This window comes from Mesoplodon bidens, assembly GCF_964165515.1.
Source record: "Mesoplodon bidens genome assembly, chromosome: 10".
Taxonomy (NCBI): domain Eukaryota; kingdom Metazoa; phylum Chordata; class Mammalia; order Artiodactyla; family Ziphiidae; genus Mesoplodon; species Mesoplodon bidens.
The window spans coordinates 5,693,498-5,719,334 of record NC_138172.1 but is presented as its reverse complement, the minus strand read 5'-3'; the positions used below and the strand labels follow the sequence as shown (position 1 = coordinate 5,719,334).

Here is a 25,837-nt window from a genome sequence, read left to right as displayed (position 1 = left end):
TGTTGGTTGCACAACATTGTGAATGCACTAAATGCCACTGAATTGTACACTTGAAAATGGTTAAAATGGCAAATTTTGTTATATATTTTTTGCCACAGTAAACAAAAATTTTAAGGCATTACCAGTTAGAGATATTACTTAAAATTCTACACGAGAAATAACATGATATCTGGGATTTGCTTTAAAACAATCAAACAACAGTCCTAACAGTGAAGGTGATAAATGAAAAAGACTGGCAAAATGTTGATTACTGAGGATGGAATTTTTCATAATAAAAAGTTTTAAAAAAATCTTTTGGAAGCTAGCCATTACGTCCCAACTGCTCAGCCTGACGTTTGAAGTTCTTTGACAGTCCATCCCTTCCCTTTCTCAGGAGCCTCAGCTCTTGCTGCTCAGCCTGCGTGCCCTTCCCCCAGTTAGCTGGGCCGCTGCAGCGCTCTGTGCTCAGGCAGCCTCTGTGCCTTTCAATTCTGCTCTCTGCTTCTTGTGTGGCAAATTCCTCCTCATTCTTTAAGACTCAGCTGCGTCCCTGGAGCCTTCCCAGACTCCTCCAGGCAGAGAACTCCCTCCTTTGGGTTCCCACAGTGCCTTGTCCCCACCCCTGCTACAGCTTATACCCTGTATTATGATCTTTTATTTATGCTTCTGCCCACCACTAACCTGCGAGCTTCATGAAGGTAGAGGAAACTTACTTTTCACTGTACATCTTTCTGAGCTAGATGAAACTTTTGTTGCTGTTGTTTTAGTCGTGTGCATTAAATTCTTTTTTTAAAGGAAAAGATTGAAAGGTGGGAATGTGAATATTAGCTATAAATCTTAAGAGTTGAAAGGGTCCTTAGCAATTACTGACATGTATATTGGTCTCCCTTTCTAGACTGTGCTTTCTCTACTTGGCACCTACTAATGCATTTTTACATTTCCAGCACCTACCACTGGGTGTTCAGTAAATTGTTGCTGAATTTATTGATAAATCATCCTTTCTTTCTACAGATGGCAAAAAGCCAACTATGTAGCTTGGGGTATGTGGACACACACTTTTTAGGAGAAATAGTGAATTTTCAGGCATGGTTTGTCAGAGCAGCAAATAAGCACCTGGAGGGCTATCACTGAGCCAGTGGAGTCAGCTCAGTGGGTGAGTGAGCTAGGACTATGGCGTGTCTGCAGTACACATCCTGCCAGGGGGTGGCGGCAGGCGCCCACAAACTCTCTCCAAGACCGGCAGGCCTGATTTACCCTTTGAGTGTAGGATGGGGAATAGATTCCTCTACTATTTCTAGTTTATTTTCTAATTTCTTGATGCCTTGAGATGCTTGACCAAAAGAATAGGGCCTGAGTTATAGACAATAAGACCCAGAAACTAAGCACCTTTTCTGGACATTTATCTCTAACCAGTGCTAGGCATTTACTAGGTGCATTGTTAGTGCTTTCATCTTCTAGCTTGCGGTTTTGATCCCTGTGCGAGCCTCAGGCACCCAGGGAGGATTTACACTCTAGGCTGTTTTTAGGTCCTTTAGTTCCGGTGTGGATGGAGATTGAGAAGAGATTTTCATGTGGGGAAGAAGAGAGAAGAAAGGGACATGCACCTGCAAGAAGAAAGAAGACGGCTGGGGCTGCAGAGACACACTCAGTCCACTCAGTCCTGAGGGTGGCCTCTTCTGGTTTTCTACATCTGTCCAGCCAGCACCATCACTCCTAACATCTCCAGTCAATAAGCAAGCCCTGATTGTGAATAAGTACACAGTTTAGGGAAGTAGTTGGAAATTTATAGATATGTTGATTATATTTGTACAAGCCTTAGCTCAGAGCATGTAATATGACAACAGGACATAATCAATATTTAAAATCCAAAATGATGGAGAATCCAGGGCTCATATGGATAGTCCTTGCTCTGAAGTATTGTTGCATAATCCAGTGAGCTGAGGCTGGTGTGGGGGAGGGGTATCACAGATTATTAGACAACTGAGTTTGAAAGGTGGTATCAGATGATGATGCTATAAGCCAGATATCATGAGTAGACAATAAATGGGATGCAAGTTCAGAAGAGGAAGAAGGCATGTTGGCTCTGGTCATAGTAAAACAGCAATAATACCTGGTACATGAATGTTTGTTGCATTTTGCTAATAGTACTTTATATTTGCATAATATTTCAGAGTTTCCAAAATACTTTCATGTCATTTATTCTTACCTGGCTTCATTAAGTCTTCAGAGCAACCTGTGAGTCAGGTATTATTAAATGAGGTAAGATACATAGAATACTTAAGATAGTGGTTAGTACGTAGTGAATGTTTGCTATTATTATTAAAATCATTATTAGCCCTATTTTATTTTATTTTATTTTATTTTCAATTTTTTTTTAATTTTTTGCTTTATAACAAATTTAATCAGTTATACATATACATATGTTTCCATATCCCCTCCCTTTTGCGTCTCCCTCCCACCCTCCCTATCCCACCCCTCCAGGTGGTCACAAAGCACCGAGCTGATCTCCCTGTATTAGCCCTATTTTATACATGATGAAACTGAGGCTCAGAGAGGCTGTTACTTGCCCAAAGTCACACAGCTGAGAAGTGGTAGAACTAGGCCTGAACTCAGCTCCCCTGGCTCCTAATTCTAGACCTTTTTCTATTTCCCCATGCATAAAGAGGGGGAGTATTTAAGCTGGGCTTAGCAAAGTTGGGCCAAGTTTTGAGGCAGCCTTAGCAGAGAAGTCTCTGATGACGTCTCCTCAGCCTCATGAGCCCCAGTTTGCAAGAGGATGGGAATTCCTGAGGGTAGTCTGTGCCTTGAGTAAGAAGAGTTAAACCTAGAAGCCTCTACTCATTTTAGCAGCAAGGGGAGGTGGTTCATTGCCTGGGCAAGCCATTAAACTCACAAGATCCTCAGCTGGTAGGCTTGTTAAGAAAATGTTACAATAGGGGGAAATTGACAACACACACACCATAGATATTTTTAGTCTGTGCTTCAAGGATGTACATCTTGGTTTCTGTTTAGACTGAGCACCAGGGGGTGAATTTGTATTGATTTGACAAGACTGGCGGTTGGAAAGTCCTTACTGAGCACCTTCTCTGTGCCCAGCTTAAGCAAGGGACTGTGGGAGGGGGGGTAACTAAGGGAGGTGAAGTAACTTTCCCAAACTTTCAAACACTGGGGAGAGTGATATAATCTTTTTCTTGGGTGGGGGGCAGTGTGCTGATATCAGTAAAAACTCTCTGTCTATTCCTTACACCAGCAATTCTGCAATAAATTATCCTTCGAATGTACAATGTGGTGACTGTAGTGGATGATACTGTATTGTATACTTGAAATTTGCCAATAAGAGAGTAGATCTGAAGTGTTCTCGCCACACACATGCACACAACAAACACACACACACACACAAAAGGTAGTAATGTGAGGTGATGGGTGTGGTAATTAATCTGTGTTTATCCCATTTCACAAAGTATACATGTATGAAATCATGGTGTACACTTAAAATATTATAATTTTGTTTGTCAATTATAACATAATAAAGCTGGAAAAAGTAATTTATCTTATGAATATATTCTTAAATGTAAGCCATTGTAGCTCTTTTTGTAATAGCAAAAAATAATCGAAACACTGGAAATCTAATCCCTCACCAGTAATTTTTCTTTTTTAAAGATTATTTATTTATTTATTTATTTATTTATGGCTGCATTGGGTCTTAGCTGCGGCACGCGCGATCTTTGTTGAGGCGTGCAGGATCTTTTGTTGCAGTGTGCGGGCTCTTCATTGTGGTGCTCGGGCTTCTCTCTAGTTATGGGGCGCAGGCTCCAGGGGGCGTGGGCTCTGTAGTTTGCGGCACGCAGGCTCTCTAGTTGAGGTACCCAGGTTCAGTTGCCCCGTGGCATGTGGGATCTTAGTTCCCCGGCCAAGGGTCGAACCCGTGTCCCCTGCTTTGGAAGGTGGATTCTTTACCACTGGACCACCAGGGAAGTCCCTATACTTGTTTTTTTTTTTTTTTTTTTTTTAACATCTTTATTGGAGCATAACTGCTTTACAATGGTGTGTTAGTTTATGCTTTATAAAAAAGTGAATCAGTTATACATATACATATATCCCCATATCTCTTCCCTCTTGCGTCTCCCTCCCTCCCACCCTCCCTATCCCACCCCTCTAGATGGTCACAAAGCACCGAGCTGATCTCCCTGTGCTATGCGGCTGCTTCCCACTAGCTATCTATTTTACATTTGGTAGTGTATATATGTCCATGCCACTCTCTCACTTTGTCCCATCTTACCCTTCCCCTTCCCCGTATCCTCAAGTCCATTCTCTAGTAGGTCTGCGTCTTTATTCCCGTCTTGCCTCTAGGTTCTTCATGACCTTTTTTGTTTGTTTTTTAGATTCCATATATATGTGTTAGCATATGGTATTTGTTTTTCTCTTTCTGACTTACTTCACTCTGTATGACAGACTCTAGGTCCATCCACCTCACTACAAATAACTCAATTTCATTTCTTTTTATGGCTGAGTAATATTCCATTGTATATATATGCCACATCTTCTCTATCCATTCATCTGTTGATGGACACTTAGGTTGCTTCCATGTCCTGGCTATTGTAAGTAGAGCTACAATGAACATTGTGGTACATGACTCTTTTTTTTTTTTTTTTTTTTTTTTTTTTTGCGATACGCAGGCCTCTCACTGCTGTGGCCTCTCCCGTTGCGGAGCACAGGCTCCGGACCCGCAGGCCCAGCGGCCATGGCTTACGGGCCCAGTCGCTCCGCGGCATGCGGGATCCGTCCGGACCGGGGCACGAACCCGTGTCCCCTGCATCAGCAGGCGGACTCTCAACCACTGCGCCACCAGGGAAACCCCATGACTCTTTTTGAATTATGGTTTTCTCAGGGTATATGCCCAGTAGTGGGATTCCTGGGTTGTATGGTAGTTCTATTTTTAGTTTTTTAAGGAACCTCCATATCACCAGTAAATATTGGTTAAATTACTGTATGACCTTCAAATGGAATTTCATGCAACTATTACAAAGAAAGAGGTCTATCAGTATGTGTTGAAAGCATATCACTAACATGTATTTTTTTAATTGAAGTAGAGCTGACTTACAATATTAGTTTCATGCATACAACATAGTAATTCAATATTTTCATAGGTTATATTCTATACAAAGTTATTATAAAGTAGTAAATGGAAAGATATCCCGTGTTCATGGATTGGGAAGAATTAATATTTTAAAATGTCTACACTACCCAAAGGACTGGTATATATATATATATATATTTTTTTTTTTTTTTTTTTTTTTTTTTGCGGTACGCGGGCCTCTCACTGTTGTGGCCTCTCTCGTTGCGGAGCACAGGCTCCAGATGCGCAGGCTCAGCGGCCATGGCTCACGGGCCCAGCCGCTCCGCGGCATGCGGGATCCTCCCGGCCCGGGGCACGAACCCGTGTCCCCTGCATCGGCAGGCGGACTCTCAACCACTGCGCCACCGGGGAAGCCCGGACTGGTATATTTTTAAGTGCAATAAAAAATTAAGGTTCAAAAAAGAAGAGTTTATATAGATGATGCCATATGTATGTTTGAAACATATATGTATGCAGATATATGCACAGAATTTCCCCACACTGGAAGGGTATGCTTGCAACTGATAATGGGGAGTATGTGTGATGAAAGAGAAATGGGAAAGGAAAAATGTATTTTTCATCTTATCCATCTTATTCTTTTGAAGATAGATAGATTTATTGGTTTAACCATGTGACATACTTTTTTTTTTTAAGCCACTTGCTTGCAGTCACACAACCAAAGAAGTGTACAGCTAGGATTCCCACGCAGACTGTGATTCCAGAGCCCTGTGATCCAGAACCCCTCTGAATTCTAGCACACTGCTTCCTAACAGTGCTCTCTTAGGATCAGGAAGTAATTCTGTCACTTGCTTGTAAGTTACAAAATTTTTCATGAAAATAGCTGGGAGAATGTGCTCATTCTCCAGAAGAAAACTCTGTGCTCCATAGCCTGCCATCTTGGCTCCTTTTCTATAAGACTGTGGCTCAGCCAAGAGAGGTCCATCACCCAGAGCCAGAAAAACACAAACTAAGATTTCCAAGAGGACAGATTACCTTAAGGAAAAGGTATTAAGATAATTGGAGAGTTGGGGGTGGGCACAAGGCCTGAAAACAGTATCATTAGCCAACTTGGTCAATGGGCAGGTGCAGAAAGTGGCAGATAAATGCAGACACAATCTATATTTATACTTCAATATCAGTGTTCAAAACCCACAAAATAAATGAGTGAATTAAAAACCTTGGCAGCATCTAAGTACTTAGACATAAACTCTTAGTTCTAAGCTTAACTCCTATGAACTTCTCTATGATTTGAGCATATTATTTAGCTGCTCTGGGTTTCTTTCCTCATTGGTTAAATGGACAGCACTGTCTGTCCTGGCTGCTTCACAGAGTTGTAAGGAACAAATAAGGCAAGAATGTGCTTTGAAAATGCAAGGCATCATACAGAATGAGAGGTTATTGTTAGTGCCTCTGAGACTTACCTCACAGAAGGAGAGCTATTTTGAGACAGGAAGATGGGAGGAAGCATCAGAAAAGCATTGCTGGTAACAAGGTAGGCACACCTCACCAACACAGGGAAGGAACCTCTTGGATCATTTACTCCAGTTCCTTCTGTTTATAGTCGTGGACGAAGACCTATGGAGTCCTCAAGATCTTCAGAGCAGTGATAGTGCCGTGCATAGACTATTATTTAAACCCATAAATAAGATGGAACCCTAAAAGGGATGGGATGTGCTACAGGTCCCTTGCCCAAGGGGCTTGCTGAGCTGTGAACGTTGAACAGGGCTCTGGAAGCAAGCTGATGAAGCTTAGTAAGGAATTGGGGCAGAGGTAGGGGGATGGACTTAAGTGTTCCAGCTCCAGGATGGCTGAATGCCTCTGAGGAGCAATTTGAGGGTAGCCAGGGACTTGGATAGGACAAATGACAACTTCCTAGAACAGACTGTTCCAGAACCAGATCGGAAAGGAAATAGCCTGGCCTCGTCCTGGGTAGTTCACAGGAACCGGTGTAGGAAGTATTTGTAGTAGAACTAGTGCTCACAACATCAAGTCCCTTTTGCACAGAAGAAGGAAAAGGGGAAAAGACACATGCAATGCAGCATACATGACAAGTCAGTTTTTGTAATGGTGGGAATGAGGATGGCGAGAATAGATAAGCAGAGGGAGACAGTGCTGTGCAGCGCCAATGACTCTGGACTCAGACTTGGGTGTGAATATTGGTTCTGTCACTAACTTGTCATATGACCTTGAATGTGCCATTTTTATCCCCTGAGTCTTGGTTTCCTCATCTCGAAAATGAATGCCTTTCTCCCTATCTCATAAGTTGTTATGAGGACTAAATGAGATGTTCTTGAAAGCAACTAGCACATAATTCCTAGAACATGATGCCCAATAAATGTTAGTTTATCCCTTTGTTTTGTAGAGGGACTTTTAGAAAACCTCCAGTGAAACATACTAATTTGAAATTTCAAGCACTGGGAAAGCAAGCCCAACCTAGGTAGCATGTGGAAAGGCCCTTTTTACAGGTGGAGAACCAGCCTATAAAGGCAGGTAAGAAACTCTTATAAGAGGAAGGGGAGGTGAAGAGCAAAGTAGCAATGGCTATAAATATAAGCATAAACAGTCCTCTTACCGGCAGCTGTAATGTGAGGTTCCTCCAGCTCCGTGACAAAACAGGGAAGATAGTAAGTACAGTGTATCCAGGCTTGACTCATTCTCTTGACTGCTCAGAAACACAGGATAGGTTTTGTGTTCAATTATAGTAGCTTTCCTCAGCCTCTCCCCCTGCCCCCTGCTTTTTTTCTGGTATAATTAACTCTCCTTCATTCATTGATTGTCCTTTAATCCTTGTTTTGTTGGATATATTTGCTTTTTAAATTATTGTCTCAAATCCTTTTTGGAAGTATGGGTATGAAGAGGTAAAATAGTAACAGTTTCCTTAGAAACTAAAATTCCAAGGGTGGAAACCAACTAGAAAATCAGAGTGAAAGGCAGGATGGGGGAAGATAAGGAGACTATAGGGATGTATAAAATTGACCTAGTCTTTACCAGGAGTAACATTAGGGAAATTGTTACTTCTATACTCCTTTTGTAGCGGAAAGACTAAGGATGTTATCATAAAATCACAATGCCTGAGAGTGAAAGGCCTCTTGGTTTATTTTATACAGGGGAGGCCGTGGTTTGCCTGAGGCTGTCTCATGGTGATCCAATAGCAGACTGACCCAGGTCTCTTGACTCTCATTCTGGGATTCTGTCTGCCATGGTCCTCGTCTTTGTGAGAGTGAATTTCTGACTACAAACACCTGTACAGAACTAATTTGTGTGGGTTTTTTTTCCCTTTTTTCCAGGGCCAAGTGCTTTCGGGGCAAAAAAGTCCTTGGAGATTATGATATCAAAGTGGAACAGGTAACCAGCCTGGAGCCCAGGGTTGCATCTGCATCATTGTTGGCCCCTCTTGACATTCCAGAATGAGCCATTTAGTTCTGCCAAGTGGAGATCAGTGTCCATCACTAGCTTCTAGGCTCTCCATCTCCTCCCCCAACCCTTTCCAGGACTTTTCTCTCTATGAGACATGGTCCTGAAGGCTGCATCTTTCAACTTCACTGACTTCTCTTCATGGCTCTGGTGTCTGTAGAGAGGCAAGCAGCATGCCTCTTGGGGCCCTCTGGGTGCAGGGTTCTCAGGCTGAGGAACACTTTAGAGGAATGTCTTCCTCGGACATGGCCATACCCACATATTGCTGGTGGCATGGTCTTGCTGGGTAGGCACACGTCTGCCATTCAGGTGTGCGGCCTCCAGTGGTGCCTCCTCTGCGCACCTGAGGCTACACTTCAAAGAGAACTTAGAAAAGAGCACCTCCTGGTCTTAATGCAGTGAAGTCCTGAAAGGCTCATTTTTTATCTTCCTGTACCCTTTGCTTCATGATAAATAGAGATTAGGTCCATTCGAGTGGATAGGGGGATGTCCAGTTTAAACAATGCATGTATTTTCTATGTAATGATAGAAGTTACTCATCATTCCTTACATGGTGTGCTGTGATTTACAGAGTACTTTTCCTATCCATTGTTGCATTCAGTTCTTAAAATAACTTATTAGATAGGCAAGGTTGGTAAAAAAATTATTCCCGTTTTATAGATGGGAGAAACTGTCCACCCAGAGAGAACAAGTAACTTGCCTGAACATCTTATGCAGCTAGTTGGGCCGGAGCAGAACTAAAAACGCAGTTGCCTAAACTAAAACTTCATGTATTTATGTTGAAATTGATAAAGGGCATGTTTGCCCCAGTTTGCATTCCCGCTCTGTAGAGAGGCAGCACAAAGGATTCTGGGTGGGGAGTCAGAAGGCCTGAGTTTTGCTCCTGTCTCTGCCAACAATAAGTTTTGTTTGTCCAGAAAAGTCACTTAGCTGCTCCTTTGGTAAATAAGGATAATTATCTCTGCCCCTCCTGCCTTGTAGAGTAGCTGTGAGAGTTAGATGAGATCAGTTTGGGAAAATGCTTTGCAAACGGTAAATAAATATTTGGTGGAAGGGATGCTGTTGCTGCTATGTGGAGGGCCTTGCAGAATCAGGACTGTGGGCTTACTCCCCTACTGTTATTTTTATTTATTCATTTTTTATCATAGTAAAAAACACATAGCATGAAATCTACGCTCTTAATCTCCTCCTGTTATTTTCCAGGCAGAATTTTCAGAGCTCAACCTGGTGGCCCATGCAGATGGGACCTATGCTGTGGATATGCAGGTGCTCCGGAATGGCACAAAGGTTGTCCGGTAAGGTCCTTTCTGTCCTCTGGGTCACTGTCACTGTCACCACAGTTACCATCTCTGGCTTGCAGTGGGACAGCATTGCTATGTATAGTGTGCAGAAGTTGATGATGTGTGCTGTGCGGCAGTGGTAGAGGAAGGCAGAGGAAGCCAGCTCCGGCCTTTAGGGAGGTCGTAGTCCACTGGTAGAGAAAGCTCCATGGGCTCAGAGCTCTCTGAGCGGTAACTGGATTCCTGTGAGAGGTGTTCCAAGACTCCGGCCCTACCTCAGCCAGTGCAGCTCTGGGCTTTTATCTCTGAATATATTTCCCCTGGAAAACAGGCTTCCATTGCTTTTTTTAAAAAGTTTGGAAACCTCTGCTCTGGTTCAGCCTCCTTTTTTACATTGATTTGCTTAGATTCCCTCAGTAAGTTGGTAGCAGAGCCCTGTGTTCTATGTGAATTCTCTTAACTCCCAGCCCTGTGTTCTTTCTATGTTCCAAATTCCTGGGAACTCATAAGTCTGATAGGAAAGCCTGGGGTGGGAAGGGACATTGTGGGTGGAAGAAAATTTGCAATTACAAAGCACTTACATGCCAGGTGGGGTGCTGGGTGACTTACAGACATCATCAATTGTAACACAACAGTTCTGTGCGGGAAGTGATGAGGATTCCAGATGAGGGAGAAAGGTTCCCACAGTGTTCTTCTTCCCTGGGGCTCAGCGTGGCTTCAGGTTTTCAGACATCAGGGTATTGCTCCAGGAAGAGTGTTCACTTCACCCTTTTCCCTACCTCAATCTACGCTACCCTGACACTGAGGTTGCCAGCGTCCAACAGGACCTGGGTCTGTGACAGGGAAGGCAGAACTCAGGTGTCTGGAGCCTCAAGTCAGGAAATGTGAGCTCATCCATCCTGGAGACTGAGGAGGACAGAAAAAGAGACGTCTGTCCACATGGGAGTGAGCTCAGGAAGGTCCTTCTAGAGAGAATGGTGGGCTCCTCCAATGGTAAATGGAATGAATCACAGGGTTGCATGACACAAGCGGGTGGTGACAGGAAGGCCCATGTTAGGGTGCTGGGAGGGATGTAGCACAAATAAGGCAGGCCCTTCCAGTTGCAGGGTGGGGACTCAGGAGCTGACCGCAAGCCTAGAGCTCAGTGTGTGTGACTGGGATATAAGGTTTGGTCTCAGGCGTACAGCCGGAGCCAGTTTCCCAGAACTAGGGCACAAGGAGGTCAGAGCACATGCCGCCTGGCTTGATGCTAGCTCCCCTGAGCGACTGAGGAGGGTCCTTCCACCCCCACTTTAAAAGACTGATCTCTGAGCCCAGGTGGGGCTGGAGCTGTAGGTGGGGATTGGTTGGGTGCCTGGGAAGAGAACCAGGTAGGTCATTACACATGTGTGGAATGGCCAAGGCCTAGAGCCTTGAGGGCAGATGCTGCCACAGAACTGACTCTCCAGGAAGGTGGGGTTCCTGTGGAATCAGGGCATGAAGATGGGGGCCCTGGTCCTGTGGAGCAGCTGGGGCTGGGAGCTCTGCTGGCTAGAGGTGAAATGCAAGGAGCCTTCCCATGCACGGGAACACTCTGTACTCTCAGTGCTTCCTGTAGCCAGTTGCTCAACCTCAGTTCTGCAAAAAATATTTGCACCCCTCCCTAGCATCCGCTTTGGAAGAATAACATGGGGACGTCTGGTATCTGTTCTCAGCCAGCCTGGACCCTTGCTCACCCGGGGACCTGATGAGGGCACTGCCTATTTTAAGGAGCAGCTTTAAAGCGTCAGAGCAGGATGCTGAGATCAGGGATCTAGACAGCAGGGCAGTGAAGTCAGCCAAGTGTGTTGTCTTCAGAGTCTGCCCCCGCTTGGGGTACCAACTCTGGAGCACAGGAACTTCAGCTCTTGTTGTGCCCCATAGGGACAGGGAAAATTCTTGTTGACATAAGGTGTGAGGGTCTAAAGTGTTTCTTCCCTCCTGAGGGCTTTTGCACCTTAGAAAAAGACAGTGCTTAACCCAGAGGAATAAGAGAATTTCAGAAATCTGTTCAAATCTCCTTTGAGAAGTGCCAAACATAATACCTCATTTCCTAGTCCATAAAAGAATAGCAATGATAAAATGAAGGGCTTGGCTCGGGTAACCCCTAAGACTCCTTCCCTGTCTTGGTCTTTGGAGATGGGAGACAAGCGGATGTATGACCTGAGGTCCTGGTTGATGGCAGACTTCTACGTTCTTACCAGGTCCTTCCGACCAGACTTCGTGCTCATCCGGCAGCATGCGTTTGGCATGGCAGAGAATGAGGACTTCCGCCACCTGATCATTGGCATGCAGTATGCAGGCCTCCCCAGCATCAACTCCCTGGAATCCATTTACAACTTCTGTGACAAGCCGTGGGTGGTGAGTGAGTTACCCTTCCGCCAGGTAAAAGGGTAGGACCCTGGTTCTCTTATCTCCCAGTCCCTAGGAGGACCACTGGTGATTCAGGTGCAGTAGGTGCCAGCTGAGAAGATGTGGGAGGAGCTTCAGCTGGGACACAGGGTAGGGTAGGCTCTCACAGTAGGACTTTGTCATCACGGGCTGGGCCGCCTTTGCTGCAGCGTGGACCTTTGGCCTCACAGCGAAGTCACACCAAAGATTCTGTGAAGATGCCCTTACAGGTCTGTAGGCTCTGCCCTTAGCCATAGGATACAACAATAAAAATACCAGTTTCTTGTCTGTGAAAGATCTAACCATTGGAAAGGCCTGAGGCCAGTGGGGACCAAGGGGATGGTCCATCTCAGAGGGATGTTCATGTCAGAGTCCTACCAAGTGTTTCAACAACCTTAAAATGAGATTCATCCACACATATATCAGTCAGACACTTCTACGTGCTGGAAGTGCCCTTAGAGATCATCAGCTCTCACCCCTTCACGTAGAGATGTGAAAATTAAAGAAGGAAGGTAAAGAGTATAAAACCACTTACTATGTGATGCCATCATCTGAGATTTTCCTACATTAACTTCATTTAATCCTCACAATAACCTTACAAGGAAGTTATTATCATTATTATCACTTATTACAGAGAAATGAGACCCAGAAAGGATTAAGTAACTTACCAAAGTTTCAGGGCAAGGATTTCTCTAGATGACAGTCTCTCTCGCATAAATTGGGTTATCATGTGAGGAAGAAGCTGGTCCAGCGTTCTCCTCCTTGGCTAGTCTGGAAGTCTTGGAGGCAGTAGAAACGTTTGAGCAGAGAGAAGAGTGACGCTAGGAGGCAAAGTGGCCTGTGATGGTCCTGGGCTTCTCTGGCCTCCCCTCTGAGAGCTGGGGGATCCAGTTCCTATAACTTTGCTGCTCCAGGCTGGTCCTCTTGGAAGGAAACACCTGCCCGTAATCACAGCCTCCTCTTCTTGTTTTTCAAAAATCATTTCAGGTCTCACATACTGGCTTGCCAAGGGTCATGGCACTGGTGGCTGATTGTGAAGTTCCCAGACCCCAAGCTCCCAGACTCAAGGAGCTGGCAGGGGTGTTTTTTAACTAAATGGATCCATCACCTCTACTTACACACCTGAACTCAGTTTTCCTGTTCCATTGGAAGCCAGGGAGACCTGACAGTGTGAGAGAAAGACCAATGAGCACGGAGTAGAAAGATCTGGGAGCTGCTGTAGTTGCCACTTGTTCAGCCTTTCCCTCTGTCTGGCCTGAGGATCTGGAGTCCTAAAGTTGTGCAGAAACAGGCTACAGGAATTGTGTGACTTGAATGAGTTGCTAATCACAGAAGAGCACATATGAGGCCTTCACCAGGTTTCTCCTTAGTCACGTGACCTTTCCTACTGCACTCATGTCCTAGCCCTTTCCGCCCTCACCCCTGCAATACCTGTTAGAATTTGGCTCCCTCATAGCCACACAGGGCGATTCTGCTATTATCAGCTTTTTTCTGGGTGCCCTCACTAATCAGCCTTCTGACTAAACCTCTCTGTGCTCTGGTTTCTTTGTCTGTAAACTAGGAATAATCATAGTACCTTCCACCAGCTTGCCAGCCTGGCGTTACGGTCCCCTGGTACTGGGGATCTGAAAGAAACTAATTCCCTGCTTTATGTTCCAAAACTGTGCCAGAGGCCAGGGAGGGGCAGATCAGAAAGCCTGTGCCTGGGGCTTTGCCCCTCCTGGGATTTGGGATCTGGTGAGGGTTCACATTCTCACCCGTTCACAATCCAGCACATTGCCGTTGGCATCGCATGAGAACAGCGGGGCTCCCTGGCAAGACACCAAGTTCTCCCTTCGTTTTCACTAAGCAGCTGCCACACTGATGGCATTTTATATATCGTTCTCTGTCTGTTAACGGGAATGAACAGATTTGGTGACTGTGAGGGGAGGGTCCCTCTGAGATGGTGACTTTGGTGCGTATTTTCTAAATTTCTTTATTGTGGCTGCTCTTGGTGTGAGGAGAGGCCTCAGCTGGACTGGGAAAGGCTCTACCTTGTCTCTATCACAGTGTCTCTGAGCATATCCACTATCTCATACATTGGTCAGGGCAGGCACACTGGGATTTTGGAAGCAGAAGTAGACCTACCAATGAAAGTAGCATTCCAGAGAGTGCAAGAATGCCACCATCCCATATTGCTGCAGATTTATCTGAAAATCCTGTCACTCTGGGTGTTTTTTAGAGACAGATGCACATGAGTTGAATTAAAGCATTTTATTTCCAGGAGGGATAAGGATAACATATTAAATTCAGACTGATCTTGAAATCCCATTTTATCCAAGAAGTCTTTCCTGATACACGGGATAAGTGGTTATATTGAACGGTTATCTTGCTATTCATTGCCAATACCACCCCCCACCTCCCAAATCCATTCTTTTGTCTAGGCATGGTGGAAATAACCCTTATCAGATATTCCTTTTGTTTAATTGGTGACTGTGTGCTTGTGACTGAATCTAAGTTTCCAAGGAGGCAGGGGTTAGATGCCAAGCCCAGTACTTTGAGCAGAGGGGACTGCAGGAGGTGGAGGAGGGTAGCATGAGCTCCCAGAGGCCCAGCTAGTGCCTGGGAACTGGCTGCCATTTTAGTCTTGGCTGTGCCGGGACTCTGAGAACCTGCCGTGGGCCTTCTTGGCATCGGTGTGGTGTCTGTTTAACAATCCCACATGCTGGGAAGATAGGGCCCCACATGCCTTGGTGCCACGCCAGGGCGAGGGCTGCAGCAGGACAGAGGTTGTGAGGCAAGGCTGGTGTCAGCTCTCCGGGGAGGCTGGAGAGCCTTGGGAGCTCAGGCAGGTATCCAGACACAGAGCAGGAGTCCAGCCAGGCTGAGCTGGGCAGGCAGGACTTAAAGGTCAGATGAGGTGGTGGAGAGAATCAGAGAAGGCAGGAAAGGTCTGAGGGGTGGTCTTGACAGTCAGAGAAGGTTGAAGAACCAGAGAATGGCGAGGACAGCAGGGTACAATGGAGAATGCACTGGGCAGGAGGAGACCTGGGCACTGTCCCAGTGCAGCCCCAAGTCCAGGCATGATGTGAGAGCCTGCGCTTTCCTTTGCTTCTGTAGCCTCAGTCTCCTCATTTGTAAAATGAGATGTCTGGCCTAGAGACTCTCTCAAGTTTCTTCCAATAATAAAATCTTTGGGCCTTGAGAGTCCATCAATCGTACTTGCAGCCCTGGAGGAGGCCTTAGAGATCTAGAGTCACCAACTGCGTGTCACTAGGGAAGTGACCCAGAAATTCCAATGTTTTTCAGCATTTCAAGAATAACAGATTCTATCTCTACTCACAAAAGGACCACAGCAGATGATCACTTAAACAACAGTTTGATCATGGAGTTTGGGAGGAAATGTAATAAAAAGATGTTCTTTTGTGGTAAAAAGTTTGAGGAACTGATCAAATGCAGTTCTCTCTTTTTATATATGAAGAAAAGGAGGCCTGGAGAGGAGAAATCATTTGCCTAAGGACACCTAGCAAGTTCAAGCAGAACAAGAAGAATCAGAAGACTGTAGTTTTCTAACCACCCAGTTCTGGCTTTTATCGTCTCCCCGAACTGACTCATGCGCTAACATCCCTGATCAAAAACGGGACCCGAGCTTTTGAAAAATGTTCTAGCTTTCCTTTCTCTAATAAATAGAAGGTAGATTTGATCTGGCAACTTTTCCTACTAGCAGTTCCAGATATCAGTGGCTTAGAGCGTGAACCCAGTAGCACTAGAGAGAAGAAGCTGGATTACCCCTGCTGCCAGCACACTGGGGTGGATGTGGGGAGCTTGTGTGTGAGTGGGCGGAACTGGAAAGCTTCCTGTGGGAAGAGCGTGATCTCTTTAGAGCCTGAAAGGCTGCTATGAGTAGGGAGAGTTATGGGTTAGGAATAAAGGAGCCTGGCTATGAATCTGGCTCAACTGCTGTGTGACCTTGGGCAAGTGACCTCTCTGGGCCTCAGTTTCTTCACTTATAAAGTGTGGGGGGCAGGGGGCACCAAGGGGTGCTACATGTTTGCCAAAGGCAAACCCTGACACTTAAGTCTGTGTACTTCATCTCTTCCCCATGGAGCTGTTCTGGCTTCTCATAGGTGAAGGTCCAGTGATATCAGTTCGTAGATGAGTAGTAAGTCCTAGAAGACTGGGTCTGTCTTTCCTGCATTCCATGACTCCATTCTCCCTACAGGAAAAAGCTACCATTCCTTTGCTTGGCATTTGAACTTCCATGACTGGGCCCCATGTTACCTATCCAGCTTCATCACTTGCCATCTCTAGAGATGAAGGTGTTTAGAGTTAGAGACCCAAATTTCAACCCCAGCTTTACAAGCTCTTTGCAGCTCCATGATTTTAGGCAAGTTTCCTACCCTCCCTGAGTTTCATATGTAAAATGAAGATGATAAAGAACCTAGTTCATCAATTTGATATGAGGATTAAATGAAATATCATTAAAATTGAGTAGGCACTGAATGAATGTTAGCTCACTCTCTCCCTTCCCCAACTAAAGCATACGTTCCTGGAGAATAGGAATGGGACACCTCTTTTATATCCTCAGAGCGCTTTGCACAAAGCCCTCAGTGAGCAAATACTCAATAAATCATTGTTTGATTGACAAACAAATATTTGTTGGATTGACACTTTGTCTATTCCAGAGCTGTTTAGGTAAACCGAAACCTTTGCTTCTCTTCTGCAGTTTGCCCAGCTGGTGGCCGTCTACAAGACACTGGGAGGAGAAAAGTTCCCACTCATTGAGCAGACATACTACCCCAACCACAAAGAAATGGTAGGTGACTGAGTGCGGGCTTCAGTCTCTCTGCTGTTCACACTCTGAGCTTAGCCACGTGGTGATTATGGGGCTCTGAAGAGGGCCTCAGCCTCCCAACCCCAGAGACTCTGTTGAGGTTGAACTGCAGACCTGCTTTGTGAAGCCAGGGTGGCTGGGTTTTAGCTGACAGCCCCTTGTCTCCAAAACCTGGAGACAGCATAGGAAAGAGCAGAAACAAGGGCATTTTATCGAGCAACAAATCCATGAAGCAACAATCAGAAGATCCAGCTGCTTCGGGTCCAAGCCCAGCCCCACAAGTCAGGGACGGTTGCATTCCCTCACTGCATGTCAGTTTCCCAGTGCGAAAGGCAAGTGGGCATAATTATTCCTGGCCAGGACATTTAATATGGTACTTGCATAATTTAAGTGAGATTCTTTAAGTAATAGTCTGTGAAGAGTGTGAAGTGCTCTTCAGAAGGAAGGTGTTCTTCCTGTTGTTATTCATCAGGCCCTTCCATTCCCTTGGCTTCCTCAAAATTTCGATAAGACTAGGGTTGCACTGTGCCTTCTCTGAGGCCATCCTAGGATGGCAGAAGGAGCAGAAAAATGGGACGGATGGTTGGTACAGAGGCTATTACTAATGTTTTTCCCTCGTGGTGACCTGGGGTTTGACCCCCTTCTTCTTCTCTGGCCCCATGTACTCTGCCTCAGGCCTGCTTGGTCAGTTGGTGGTCCTCCTTAACCCACCAATGGAGACTCTCTCTGCCATAGCTTTCCAAGTCTGGTACTCTGGGACAGAGACCTCCAGAAGGAATCTCCATTTGCACCATTTCTGTGAATGAGAAGCCTGCTCCTGGCATTTTGTGCGTGGCCCAGCTTATCAGCAAGCCACGCACGGAAGATGAATAACAACCCTGGGCCTCGAAAGGAACTGCCTCCTTCATTTTTGTCAGAGCTTCCCCAGGAGAGGCCCTGGAACCTTAAGCCCTCGTGTTTAATAGATCCTTCAGACCCTCATCAGGGCTTTCCCTTTTAGGACAAGTCAGGAAGCCCTGTAGAGGCTGAGGAACCCTAGGGGTCTGTGCTTGGCGATTTCAGGGAGTCCAAGAGGGGACTGAGCTGAAGACTGAAGGGACTCTCAAAGCTGGCTTTTTCCTGCTGTAGCATCTAGCAGGCTGACCACTGGAAAAAAACTGCAACACATGCAAAGTGTATTCCTCATCTACCATCCTTTTGCCCCAAGGGCCCTTGTGTTACTTTTCACCCGTCCTCTATCCTGATATTTGCCTTCAAGAGAGGACCCCTAAGATCTCTCTGAGGTGTCAAAAGCTAAGTGGGAATTTCAACTCTATAAGAGAAAGGCTTTTTTTAGCTTAAAAAAAAGTTTTGAAGTAGGAATGAAAACATTAGTAATCTAGTAGAGAAGGACTTTCTAAAAGAGACAGAGGAGAAGCCTTTTGGACATCAGTTGAGGGCATTAAGTAGAGTTAACCTAGAGAGACAATACCCAAGTCTGTTCTTATCTTGCTAATTGGGCCAGGCCCTCTGCCAGGAATGGTATAGAGGGGATTACAGCACATGGAGGGAGGTTAGGCCATTGTAGGCTTCACATTGGATGATTCCGTGTCCCCCAAGTCACTCCCCCAAACAGATGAAAGTGTATCAGAGGATCAGAATGAGTCGAGGCAGGAGGATTAGAGGATACACAGCCAAAGGATGTTGTTCTTTTCATTTCTCCAAATCAGCCTGTTTATGATGCTGTCAACCCACCTTCTGGTCTTGTACATCACAAGGCCGCCACACCATCTCATATGTATAATAGTCACTGTCTCGCCCCTGTCAGATCAGTTAAGACAAAAAGAAAGCACATTTATCTGGGGAGAAAAAGGAATAGTCCTAGCTTTGGAAAAGAAACTAAGCCAGAATCAATAACAAATACCAGCTCAGCTAAAAGGGTTGGGGAGGCAGGGATGAAGGGCTGAGGACAGGAGAGAAAAGTCATGCTACTTTCCCTAGCCCTTGACAGGTTCTGGACTGGGGTCTTGGACACAAGCTGTAATATGCCCCATCCCTGCCCTAATGCTGGCCAGACTATCCACTTGTTACTTCCCATTGTCTGGCAGCGATGAGGCAGGTGGTGACAGCCAGAGCTCTGAGGGAAGGAAAATGACTTGTTTTTCAGGATTCTTGAAGGTATGTGGTGGTCCCTCCTAGGGCTGGATGATATCAACAAACTCCTTCCTGAGGGGCAGGCGTCCCTGGTACCAGCTGCAGGTGCCATCCACATGCTTCATGCAGACATAGTGCCGGGCCTGGTACCCATAGAGCTTCTGTTCCAATAGCCAGTCTGTCCAGAGGCACTCGTTGGGAGCCGAGATGGTACAGGGCACCGTATAGCAGGTGGTGATCTAGAGCCATAGCCACACAACATCAAAGTGAGTAGGGTGTCCTTTTTCCATTATTGCCTTTCAGACTCCTACATGTTCTCCTACAGCCTAACTCAAACGCCCCCTCCCTTATGAAGCCTTTCCTAGTCTCCAAATTTCTCCCTTAGTTCTCCTTCCCCCTGTGCTCTGCATATATAGTATTGCCTCCCTAATGGCATCTCTGGAGTCAGAAAGACCTGAAGGTCCTTACTCTACCACTGACCTTAAGCAAGTCACTTCACTTCCCACAGCATTAATTTCTTCGCCTTAAGATGGAAATCTTAAGTCTTCAAAAATTTGTTTTAAAGACTAAATTAACTATTTTAAATAAATTAACCATTACAGGTCCTGGCAAAAAGAGTAGACTCTCTTTAAATGGTAGTGTGTTATCCCAGTCTGCCTAATATGATGGCTGCCTTCCCAGCTAAAATGTAAGTGCTCTGAGATCAGGGACTATGGGCCATCTCACTTTCCCATCCCCAGCTTCATACGATGCCTGGTCCATCGCAGATCTCAAGTATAGTACAGCAGGTGAATAGATCATGCATGCATGAAGGAAGGAATACATGAAAGGTGAGGCTGCATGGCTCAAGACCCTTCCCCCACCCCCAAAAGACCTTCCTTACTTGGCAGCCACAGTTCAGATGGTAGTGGTGATTCAGACTTTCTCTCTGCAAAAAGGACAGGTTCTCCCAGGGCTCGATGTAGTTGCACAGATGGATGAAGACTTTCCCATCACTGAGGATCTGACCTTCAAGGGGAGGTGGAGGAGAGCCCAGCATGAGGAATCTGCTCCTGGAGCTCCAGGAGCCCGGATTCTTGAAGGAGCCCCAGATCACAGCCTCTTCAATATCTTTTGTTGGCAGTGGTGGCATGGGGCTCAATGAAGGAACCAGAAATACCTCTATTGTCTTTATATCAAAGCTGTTACCAGATGATGTTTGTATGAGGGAGAATTGTGGGGTGAAGGCCTTTGCGCTAGCATGGTGTAGACAGAGGGGTGTGGGCTTTAAGTCAGAATCTTGGTGGAACCCCCTTCTTTTCTATCATTTACTAGTGTGTGACCTTAAGAAAGTCACGTAACTTCTCAGCTGAAAGATGAGAATAATGAGGTTATTGGCAGGATTAAATGAGAGAATGTCTGTGAAATTCCCAGCACAGTTGTGGGCCCACAGAAGATGTTCAACAGATAGTAGGTCTTTCTTCCTTTTCAACCCTTTCCAACCCTTCCCAATATCTACACAGGCCAGTCTCCTGCCCCAGTGATACCTATCTTGGTTAAGTCTTTCCCCTTCCCTTTCTTTACTTATCAAACTCTTTCCTATCTCCAAAGACCCTTTTTAGTACTATCTCGTCCACAAAGCCATCCCTGACCATGCTAGCCCACGCCCACACCTCTCTTAGAACTTTAGTTGCTCAGTCATTTACTGCCTGAGCAACTACTATGACCTGGTACCAGGAATACAGAAATAAATATGACAGGATCTCTGCCCCCAAGGAGCTTAAAAACTAGTAAGGAAGACAGATAAGTAGGCAAAAATGACACTGTTGTGTGATTATATACAAGATGCAGTATAAGAACAAAGGAAAGAAAAATTATCTCTGTCTGTGGAAGGGCTGGGGGCAAGAAGGTGTCTAAGAGCAGATGATGCTTGCGTTGGGCCTTGAAGGGATGCGTAGGAGTTCACCTGCCAGACAAGTGGGGAAGAACTTCTGGATGTTGGGACAGAGGGGTGTAGCCCAGCAGTATACCTACTGCAACCACAAGTAGTTTCATTCAGCTCTAGGGGAAGCGAGGGGCTGGGAACGGTCACTGACAAGTGGCAGGAGGCAAGGCTGGAGAGGTCAGCAGGGTCTGGTCACAGAGTGCATTCAGTATTAGGCAGAAGAGCTTGTGCCTTCTGCAGGCGCCACTGATGACTTTTCAGTACGCCTGTGCTTCGTCACCTAACCCCACCTTCGTTTAGACTTGACCTCTGTGAGGGCAGCCAGCACGTTTCCTGCTTCCCCTGATGCACCACCGTACCTAGGAGAGGGCTAGGCAGGCAGAGGGCAGGTGCTCAGGAAGGAGGTGGCCTCGTTGGCTAGTCCTGGGACCTGGAGGGCTCAGGAGCATGCCCTGCCTCTGCCTCTCCCATCCAGAGGCGCCCCGATCAGCACATGCTCAGAGCTGGGGGCCCCTACCAGTGTGGCCTCCAATGCCTATGACTTCTCAGAAGTTTGAACTGTGAGCTCTTTGAGGACTGCGACTTGTTACTGAGTCTCCACTCTCCTGCCCCAGGCCAGGCAGTGAGTAGGTGGTCATTCATTGCTAAGGGGATGGACAGATAGTGGAATTTCTCCTCCTGTCCTTCCCAGCTGCTATGTTTTTCTTTTCCTGGCCTTGTTTCTAAATATTTTTCATCTTTTAGGGCCGATTCAGATCCCTCTTACACAATGAAGCTTCCCTAACTGTTTACAACCGCACAAATACCTTTCCCTGAACTGCAAAATAATTCAGTATTGCATTCATTCACTTATGGATTATACTCTTGTGAGGTTCTTTAACTGTTCTGTCCCAGCCAGTTCAGTATGAGGGATCTGCCTGGGCCCAAGGTTGTGGAGACAGAATCACGTTAGAGTCAAGCCTCCTATTAGGGCCTGTGCTTTACTGCACCCTCAGAATAGGGCCTCGGATGTGAGTCAGCCACGAGCCAAGAGTGTGACCTGGCCTGGCTGTCTAAAGTGAATACAGTTGTAGGCTACAGTGACTGTTACGTGTGTATTGCAGGGGGAGTTTGCAAAATGCACGATCCTCCTTTACTCTGTGTAACTAAGACCTCCCCTGCAGTGTGGTGTCCAGTTCAGGGTCCTGTGCTGGGGAGGGACAAGGACAGGCTATATCCCATTGAAGGTGGCCAGTGCAGGAAGGGGTCTGGGAACCACAGCCAGTAGACCTGCAGCTACAGTGCATGTACCTATTGTCCTCAGCCCTCTGAAGGGTCACTGTAGAATAGAGGGCAGAGCTGAACCCATAAGGGAGAGTTTCAGAATGGCAGAATCTGGCTCAAGATACCAAAAATCTTACGCCAATTAAAGCTGTTTGGAAATGGATCCAGTTACCCTAGGCTGGGAGAGCAACCTGTGAACTAGCAAGCCAGTGGCAGTGAGGACTCCTGCTCTGAAAGGGACGTTACCAAGGCTCCCCCCGACCTAGGCTGCCTCTTCGTAACACAGCTCTGTTTTATGCCCAAGAAAATGCCACCTGGCTCAGCTCACTACCCAGGGTCAGCCCGGGCTCCTCCTTGACTGCCTTCCTTAGGGCAGAGACACTTAGGGCCGCTTGCTGATCTTTAACTTACCAGTCAGGAGATACTGCTTCTGGCTGTTAGCTTCTAGTTTCACCCCACAGAGGGAAGAATCAAAAGGTGTATAGATATACTGAATATTGTTGACTTTCTCAAACCCTTTGAACATCTGAAAGCATTTACAAAAGAGCAGTACTGGGTCAGTGAATGTAGTTTATATCTTAACAGGAAAAACTTTTTCTTAATCTAAAAAAATTAAGCGAAAGTCTAGTTCAGGATTTGTTGCACACGGATGGCCCAACTGGGTCTTTCCTCTCTAAAACAATCTAAACCTCGGTTGATTCCAGTGAGAAGGGAGGTGCCTCTAGCAGCCCTATGCACAAGCTCTGAGGGCCTGTCCTGCACTGTGCCTTGGCTCCAGTGGGCCTGTTGCCTACATGTCATCCCCTGCACTTGAGCATCTGTACCCCAACACCGCTGAGCCAGGCCGCCTCACCTATCAGCCCCACCGCTCCCAGATCCCAGACCCCACTCCTCCTAACAGCCCAAGGGGGTAGTTGCCCTGGCCTGTCCCCATGTACCTTTATCTGTTTGATTTCATACCGGATCATTTTTTGAGTGTCAGCAGGGTTTGCACTGGCAGGAACTACCTTCTCACTGGAGATTTTGGCCCGGATTGCTGCATAGGAAGAGAAAAGAGGGAACTTTCAGCAACACGTGGGAGCAGTCCATCCGGGATCTGGATGACGTGGCGCCCCTGGAGAATTGCGCAGGGGAATTCTGGGTTTAGGTCTTGGTGGGTTATGGGGAGAATGCTGCATGTGAGGGAAACTCCTCTGCACTTGCTGGAAGTTCCAAAACCCTCGGGCCTGTTGGGTCCTGCACTTTAGCAGCTGGTTTGGGGAGTCTGGTTCTCCACAGCCAGGGTGCAGTGGGGTGGAGGTGCAGCAGGTAGAGGAGGAAGCAGGAGCCCCCTGAGGGCAGTTGGTGTGTGGCCATCCACTGCTGTAGCCCAAGGCCTCAGAGAGAGACTGACCGAGCTTGGTAAATGTTTATGAATTGATAAATGTCCTGACCCTGCACAGAGGTAGTTCATCTCTTGCCACTTGGGTATTAATCAAAACCTGTTTATGAGTTCCTCCTCTGTGCCTGGCCTAACGCTAGATACTAGACCCACAAACATGATTAAGACAGGGTCCGCACCCTGCAGAACTCTGGTGCGGTGGAGAACACCCTTAGAGAGACCAACAGCACAGCATGGTAGGAGCACAGCGGTGCTGTAGTAGCACCAAGGAGTCAGGAAGCCTTCAGAGAAGAGGAGACACCTGAGTAAGATCTTGAAGGATGCACAGGAGTTTGCCAGGAATTTAAGGGTTTCAAGGAAGGGCATTCCAGGCAGAGGGAGAGAAAGGGCAAAAGGTGTGTGTTGAAGTGAGGGCGTGGTGACAACCTCAGTTATAGGCTTGGACACCCAAGGATGTTTATAATGAAAGCGCAACCCCCGGCCCCCGGCTTTCCCTTCCCCCATCCAGTAGATCAGAATAATCACGGGAGAGTTCCGGAGACTTGTTGTTCAGTGACAACACCCCCCCGCCCCACCCCCGTAACTGCAGTAGGCAGGGGAGAGGGGGTCGCTGCGGAGGCCCTTTATGCAGTCTGTTCCCTCGCAAGTCTGCGGGTCGCGCCGCTTGCAAGGTGGCTGTGGCGCCGGCCCTGCCCGACCCACGGGGCCCCAGCAGGAGGCAACTGGTGCGGGATTGGAACTCCTCCCCTTCCCTCCAGACTCCAGGTCTGCCGCTGGGCCCTGCCTCGACCCCACACAGCCACCCCCTGCCGTGGACCTCGAGGGCTCCCCCGGACTCACCTAGCGCCGAGTGGCAGACGTGCTGCTGGGGGTGCGCGGGGGCGCAGCTGCACGCCTCGCCCAGCCCCGGCGGCCGAAGCAGCGCCAGCAACCGCAGCAGCAGCGCCCAGCTCGGCGCGGTCCGGGGGCTCCGCGGCATGTCACGGCAGCGCCCTGACTCAGCCTCTGGGGACTGTCGGACCAAGCAGCCCCTCCAGGGCTTCTCCAGAACTCGTCGCGCCCCTCGCCCCTGGCTTTATGAGGTGGACCTAGGGCCAGTCCCGCCCCGATGGGCTCCTCCCTCCTTTGGCTGTAGGCCACCCGCGGCTGCGGGACCAGCGGCCCTCCTGGCCGGCGGGCTCAGTGGCAGGCTCAGCAAGATGAAGAGGGAAGCCAGGAGAGTCTCTAGCCTCTATTTCCTTGCCTGAGCCTTCTGGAAGTAGAGGAAGGGGTGGGAAAGGGGATGGTGTAAGGACCGAAAGACAGGGCAACAAAGACAAATGCACCGGGAAACAGAGACCAAGCGACTGTGATTCAGGCAGAAAGGACAAGAGTGTAGAGAGGCACAAACAGAAAGAGACAGGCGGAGTCAGAGAAAGGCAGACGGAATTACAACAGGCAAAAGAGACAGTGACAGAGAAGGACGGATCTCTTGCTGAGCTGCACGCTGGGAATGAGACAAGCTACTCAGGGCTTCTTTCAGCTGCAGGAAGTGTTTTCAATGCCCTATTTACGAGGCTCCAAAGCAACAGCAAACAGTAATGGAATAGGACAGAGAAAGTTGGGGTGTGTGTGTGTCTTGGCTCTGTCGGCTGGGGGGTGGGGAGAGATGTCCGAGAAAGCAGCCACTGCTTTAGAAACCCTTTCCCGTGCCCAGAGCTCAGACTCTGCAGATGTCTGAGGACAGTGCTCTTGCTGGGGGCTCAAAGCACAGGGTAGCCCATCACTTAGGGCAAACCTGGGTTCTCAAAGCTCTCTCCAGACCCTAGGCCACCCTGGTTCCTATCTCAGGCCCCTACTCAGCTGAGAGACTACATCTTGTTATAGAGGGTGGGGCAGCTTAGAAAACAAAGAAGCAAGGCACTTGGGGCCACGGACTGGAGGCCTGTCCACTGTTTGACACAGGGCATAGTGCTCCGAGCCTCCAAACAGAAAGAAACCCATGGGATTACTGTCATAGGGTGTTTCCACACAGTGTTCCACCAGGAGGTAGCAGGCTGGGTACTGATTCCGTCACTAGGTAGCTTGGCAACCTCTGCCTCTCTGAGCCTCACTTCCTTCTCCGTAAATTAGGATTGAACTACAT

General features: G+C 47.2%; 2 protein-coding genes across 3 annotated transcripts in view; one reads left to right on the top strand and one right to left on the bottom strand.

Annotated features, from left to right (window-relative positions):
• The window catches only part of SYN2 (synapsin II), a 170,065-nt gene that overhangs the window by 115,761 nt on the left and 28,467 nt on the right, over nucleotides 1–25,837 (top strand). The window contains exons 2-5 of the mRNA XM_081247224.1: nucleotides 8,383–8,440; nucleotides 9,713–9,804; nucleotides 12,012–12,168; nucleotides 16,904–16,993. Of these exons, the coding sequence (XP_081103350.1) occupies nucleotides 8,383–8,440; nucleotides 9,713–9,804; nucleotides 12,012–12,168; nucleotides 16,904–16,993 (397 nt within the window). The remainder of the gene's footprint in view (nucleotides 1–8,382; nucleotides 8,441–9,712; nucleotides 9,805–12,011; nucleotides 12,169–16,903; nucleotides 16,994–25,837) is intronic.
• On the bottom strand, nucleotides 14,437–24,850 carry TIMP4 (TIMP metallopeptidase inhibitor 4). Of its 2 annotated transcripts, none has more exons than XM_081247229.1 (5): nucleotides 24,553–24,850; nucleotides 23,270–23,367; nucleotides 22,743–22,857; nucleotides 20,028–20,152; nucleotides 14,437–19,383 (listed from the first exon to the last, which is right to left on the bottom strand). In XM_081247229.1, the coding sequence occupies exons 1-5, from the start codon at nucleotides 24,689–24,691 to the stop codon at nucleotides 19,186–19,188; spliced, it is 675 nt and encodes a 224-aa protein (XP_081103355.1). In that variant the 5' UTR covers nucleotides 24,692–24,850; the 3' UTR covers nucleotides 14,437–19,185. The 2 variants fall into 2 exon arrangements, with proteins under 2 accessions (XP_081103355.1, XP_081103356.1); XM_081247230.1 differs by having other exon boundaries at nucleotides 18,824–19,364; nucleotides 24,553–24,753.